The following is a 6,190-nucleotide window of genomic DNA, read 5'->3' as shown; positions in this document are numbered from 1 at the left end:
AATTAGATTTTGTAAGAGGAGGCACGTTTCTTTGAGTATTATTTACGTTTGTTAGGATTGGAGTAGTGTATAAGAGTTGGCAGTAAGGAGAAGGTGGCTGGAGGTTTTCTTGTAGTAACTGTAAGGAATCCACTGATCCTGTAAAGGGAGCCTAGTGTCTGGTGAGTAGATTTAATGGTATGAAGTATATGCTGGTCATATTTGAGACTCCTCTATTACAATGCCTAGTAAGGATTTCCAGGATCAAATAGGAAAACAATGACTGGAATATATAAAAGGACAACAATCACAGCACCAAGTGGAGATTTTCAGCTAGGCCAGCATACATGCAGATACTTACAAAAGGCTAACTGTGAAAACTCCTTTTGCAGACAGTATTTCCACACACAGGACTGCAGATGTTTAGAAGAGGAAGGAAAATGCTGACTTTGGTACAAAAGGTCAGTGACACACCAGTTAACTTGTGATTTCGAATCAGAAAAATGGGGGTCCATTTCTCTTGCAAAAAGCTAACTGCAAAATTTTGTGCAAGCAGCCCTTCCACACATAAAAGATGGTGGATATTTGCACTGAGGAAAGAAAATAACTGGGATACAGTAGTTATCCACAGCTGCAACCTCGGATTTCTAACCAGGAGAGAACAAGTGCAAATATCTCATTTAAGGCATGCCAATAGCATGCTGTCCTAAACACACAGGACAAGTACCCTTACAGCTAACAGTTTATACACATCCATAATACATGACAGGCTTTCTAGATCAGATATTAAAAAAAACAAAACAAAAAAACCTTGAAAGACGAGGTCCTCTGTATGTTTAACGACCCTAGTTTTTACTACAGATCGAGGATCCTCTCAAATTACAGGCAAAATGTTTTTTCTCATTATAAACTGTAAGAAAGTGACCGTACAAAACAGTATCTGCATAGCTTCATGTACACAAAGAGCAACCTCCAAAAAGAGGCAACAATGCTGCATATCAATAGCGGGGGGGGGGGGGGGGGGGCACATTTTAGCACACCGATTTAAACAAACATAACACAGTGACACTGCATACGCTTTCAACCAGTCTGGACAGCAATACTAATACAACTAATTCAAAAGTCATTACTTTGCTGTTTAGAAAGAGAAAACATCCAAAGCACTACCCCCGTCAGTTTTCAGTAGTTTTGATTAGATAATACTACGTTGTACATACTGCAGCCAAGTAGAATTTTTCTAAATATGCCGATTTACACTGGCGTACTTTCTCTATGTGTGGGGTCGAGCCAGACTAATAAACTCCATCATACACAAGCAAAACAATTTTTTTGCTGATAAGATTTAAGGTATCACAGTACAATAATCTAAAAACAGATTACAAAGGTTTGCTCTGGCCTTGACATTCCCCCCAAGCACCATTCATGGGCATGGACAGAAAGGGATAATGAATATACAGAAATGACACCTGTTTTTACTTACGTTGAGCAGCTGAAAATGCTGCATGAGCTAAAGCAAAAAGGCCGATTCCAACTACCCCTTTCCAGAACGAAGACGCCATTTTTACCTCTAATACTAGCCTAACGCATTGGCGCATACTAGTGACGACACTCTTACTAGGAAGTTATTAAAAAAAGACAGAAAGAAGTTAAGAACGTGCATGCAGTGTTTTATGGTACTGCGGTATGCTAGCAGTAAAGAGAGATTTTCCATGTTTGTTTCCCGATTTAACTGTGTCCGTTTATTTTAGTGTTAGATAATATACTCTGTTTTTTTTTTGTAAACTCTAATATGCATCTCTCTCTAGGAGTGTCATATTTTCAAATGCATGAGATTGATTTTGACAACGTAATTTTTCAGGACAGCCCATACCCTATAGGTAATGGCAGGCCTTAGGCATAGGCCAACAAGGCGGCCGCCTAGGGCGTCGCTGTAGCAGGGGCAGTTTTCCAGTATTTGTTTGGTGTAGATAGACCAGGATGGGGGCACCAGATGGCGTGGTAGGGGGCACCATGGAGCCCTTTTTCCTAGGGCACCGCACCAGTTGACCTAAGGCGTTATCCAAGATGGTGAACTTCGCTTTGTTGTCAAAATGAAAGTTTTTTTTTTAATTAATTTGGGTGATTTCTGCTGTTTCATTTCATATTAAGGTGTTTCGGATACAAAATAACTATTTGGGAACTATGTTATCTGAAAATTCTCATGAGTTTTGGCCGTTTTCCATAGGACACAACTGCCCAAATTGTGACAGTCATACCATACAACTGCATGTTTCCATAGAATGTGGAGATTTTTTGTAATATTTTTGGTTTGCTCCTCATAAAATTTGTCATTTTCTAGCAAATCTCTTAGGATTTAAGTTACCAAATACTGACATACCTGATGTTCATAATGTTCATTTGCATATTTCCCATATGCCTCTGATTCAAGAGGGTTGGGAGGTCACTCAATGGAAGTTTTAGCTATGCTGGGGTTTCTATTTTGTTTTTACTGATTGGTTTTTCAGTAACCTTCTCACTCATTGTTTTAATTTGTTGCTTGGGATATTTTTTGCAGTGACCAGTAATGATAATGGACATCAGCTGGCTATAACAGCCCTGTGTTTCAAATGGTTAGTTAAACGATGTGCTTATTTTATGTTACTGAGGTCATAAAGCAGCAAGATGTATATTCACAGCTAGTGAGGTTTGACTTTATTGGCTTTTAATTCTGCAGTTAAACTATGAAAGGAGGCTTGATTTTTGTGTTTACTTTCACTAATCTCAGTCCAGAAAACAGGGAATGCTTTTCTAAACTTAGAAAGTTGCTAGAATAACAGTTTATGTTACTATGCATTTTCTGAAGATATCCTAGGCCTTAAACACTTGTCCTATATGGACAGACAAAAAACTCCCAACTATTCTGTCTTATATTGCCTAGTTAAAGACGATTTCTGCTTGACTTGTAAAGCCATGTCTGACCCAGCTCTGTTAGAAATGCTACATGTAAAGAAAACCCAATCCCTCCGCAGCACACGCTCCAGAGACCTCAACCTCATCACCACAAGCAACAGAACATGCAGGAGGGACATGTTCATAAACCAGAAACTGCCCATGCTATGGAATAGACTTCCCTTACATGTCAAGCAGAGCACCTCACTGGCCTTCTTCAAGAGAAATCTTCATGAGTGAATGGGAAAGAGAAAATTCACCCCAGAGATCATTCCAGTGGCTCTACTTGATAGAGGCACTGGGGACTAAGGTTGGATGGCACAATGCCAGGGTAATCCTATGGGCTAGACTTCTAAAGGCTCCAGGGCCATTAATATGAACCTATGAAGTCTGACACTCAAATATACATCTTTGGTGACTTCAGTCCTCAGTGATTTGCCAGAAAACCACGCATTTTGTGAGGAACAGGACAAAAATATGAGGTGAAAATGTGAGAGGTATGACTTTGTATCCTTCAAAAAATTTATATTAATACAAGTCCTGTTATTGCAGCAACTTTCTAAGAGCAGTATTTAACATCGGTCTCTATTTATGGGCCTTTGCCCCCCATTATTTTAAGCTTTGTCCAGATTGTAGGTTCATAGGTAGGTACTAGGCTATTGGCCCTAGGGCCTATATGTCTAGCCAAAAAGGTACGCTGGCTTTCGCCACCCAAGTAAATTATTTTCCTGTGTCCCTGTCGAGCAGAGCCACAGAAGTGATCCCCAGGGTGAATTTCCTATTTCCCATCCAATCATCAAGATTTTTCTTGAAGAGTGCTAATGAGGAACTTTGTTTGATATAGATAGGTAGTTTCTTCTGGAGGATGGGAAGTCTCTGGGACAGGAATCTATCCCCCCAGCATGTTTTGTTTATTGTGGTGACAAGGTTTAGGTCCCTAGAGCGTGTAGCTCGGAGGAATTTGAATTTCTTTAAGTGAAGCATGTCCAACAGCTCTGGGTTTGACATAGCTTTGTATGTTAGGCAGAGAAGGCGATATGCAACGGAGTAAAGCTGGAGTTTTTTGAGATGGTCTGAGTAGGGCATCTGTTTGAGGCTGGTAATCCTCTTTGTGAGGTATTTCTGTGGCCTTTCCAGTTGTTGTAGATATCTTATGAGGTACATACCAAAAGGGGCATTGTACTCTATAATGGGTCTAATGAGTGATGAGTAGAGGGGAACAATTACCTCTTTTTTTCCCTGGATAAGAAACCTTTTGTGATGAGGTGTACCAGGTAGAATGATTTCCTGACGACTGTGGTGATGTGATTATCAAAGGAGAGACTACTGTCCACCTGTGTTCCAAGGTCTCATCACACGTTCGTTGATAAGTAGACTACCACCTATGTAGTAGTTCATGGGTACAGTTTTTACCAAAAGGGATGACAATGCACTTTTTGGCATTGAGCTTGAGGCCATGACTTTGACACCAGGCATCCGTCTCAGTGAGGCCCTTTTGTAGGATGTCCACATCATTAGGGATTTCAATTATGGCTCTTAGTTTGCAGTCATCTGTAAACTTCATTAGCCAAAGACCTTCTGTGTTAGCCTGTACTTCAGAGAAGTAGATGCCAAACAGGAGAGGACCCAGGACTGAACCCTGTGGTACTCCACTTGTCACTGGTCTGAAGTCAGATGTGGAGTCTACTACTTTCACAGTGTGGGTTCTGTCAGTGAGCCAGTTGGCAACCCATCTTGTGACATAATGATTTATACCTAGTTTAGTGAGTTTATCTATAATTCCAGAGTGGGGGGTGGTGTTGAAAGTTTTGGCGAGATCTAGATGGGCTGTGTGAACCACCTTACCCCCATCTACGGCTTTGGTGACTGCTTCAAAGAAGTTTATCAGGTTTTGGAGACATGATCTGCCTTTTACAAATCCGAACTGGGCGGGGTCCAGAGTTTGGAAATTACCAATGTCTTTGTTTATAAGTTCCATGATGATACGTTCCATGGCCTTGCAGACCAGGCTCGTCAGGCTAATGGGGCAGTAGTTCCCGGGATCCGTGGTGGATCCCCCTTTGTGGAGTGGGATAACCATCGCTATGCACCATTCAGTGGGCACAAAGCCTGAGGTGAGGCTGTAATTGAACATGGTACATAGGTGGGGTTTCAGTTAGTTCGGTAGTTCGTGTAGAACGCAGCCTGGGATGTTGTCAGATTCCACGTTTTTGGAGAGTGTGACTTTTACCTGTGCAGCCGTGATTACAGGAACTTTGCATTCTTCTGTTATAGAGATGGGCCCTTTAGAGGGTGAGAGGGGGGATAAAGTTAGCACTGAACCTATCTGCCAGGATGTTGGCAATATCAGTTGGTTCTGTATATTTAGTGACATTGTGCTGTAACTCAGAGCAGATCTGAGTGTTGCCATTGAAATTCTTGACATAGCTATAGAATGCTTTGTGGTTGTGTTTAGAAACAGTGGCAATTTTGTTTTCTTAACTAGCTTTGGTGGATTTTATGAGGGATCTCATCTTTTTAGTGAGGCTGACCAGGGAATTCCTCTAATCATGGGATTTTACTCTTTTTTTGCAGCAGTTTCTTCTGTTGTAGAGTTTGTTTATGGCAGGGGACCACCAGATTGGCCTCCTTTTTTTGGAGGATAGCATCTTGGTTCTGTTAGGGATAGCACGATCCATGCACTCATGTAAGTGCTTATAATCTGCATTTGTGTAGGAGTCAGCAGTCGTACCTCTATTGTCCGTCTGGATGGGTGTCATAACATTTGCCACTTCTGTCTTAAGAAGCGTGAAGTTGGCTTTGGAGAAATTTTTTACGGTGGTTTCCCTAATGGGAGGTGGGGACGGGAAATGGATCTCTAGGGTGATTAGCTTGTGGTTGGATCTGACCAACGAGGAATTGACCTGTGGTGTGGAACACCGGTCGCCCATGTTGGTAATGACCAGGTCTAGGATATTGCTGCCCCTGGTGGAGGTGTGGATAAGTTGATCCAAGGCATTGGAATTTATGAATTTCAGAAAATGTTGAGCAAAAGAGTTGGTACATGAGTAGTTTTCCCAGTTAATGGTGGGGTGGTTGAAATCACCCATTATTAGGGTGTTGGGTTGTACCCTAATATTTTCCAGTGTATCAAGAAATGAGGAGTGGGAATCCTGGGGCATGGTGAGGGATCTGTAGCAAGCTACAATTTGGAGTGCGGTCTTGCCCAGAGTTAGTTGCACTTGGATAATCTTGGATACATTATGCTCAACAACTAGCCTGGAGGTGTGGATAGCCTTAATGA

At 41.6% G+C, this 6,190-nt stretch overlaps 1 protein-coding gene across 1 annotated transcript in view; it reads right to left on the bottom strand.

Annotated features, from left to right (window-relative positions):
• Positions 1–1,613, bottom strand: part of MMGT1 (membrane magnesium transporter 1) — a 321,921-nt gene extending 320,308 nt beyond the window's left edge. The window contains exons 1-2 of the mRNA XM_044057310.1: positions 1,460–1,613; positions 1,339–1,344 (exon numbers count right to left, since the gene is read on the bottom strand). Coding sequence (XP_043913245.1) covers positions 1,339–1,344; positions 1,460–1,574 — 121 coding nt within the window. The 5' untranslated portion in view covers positions 1,575–1,613. The remainder of the gene's footprint in view (positions 1–1,338; positions 1,345–1,459) is intronic.
• Between the last annotated feature and the right edge of the window lie 4,577 nt (positions 1,614–6,190).

The sequence above is a fragment of the Protopterus annectens genome, chromosome 15.part0 (genome assembly GCF_019279795.1).
Source record: "Protopterus annectens isolate FY-2018-M chromosome 15.part0, PAN1.0, whole genome shotgun sequence".
Classification (NCBI taxonomy): Eukaryota; Metazoa; Chordata; order Ceratodontiformes; family Protopteridae; genus Protopterus; species Protopterus annectens.
The sequence above is the reverse complement of the archived record's forward strand: the minus strand, read 5'-3'. Positions and strand labels throughout refer to the sequence as shown.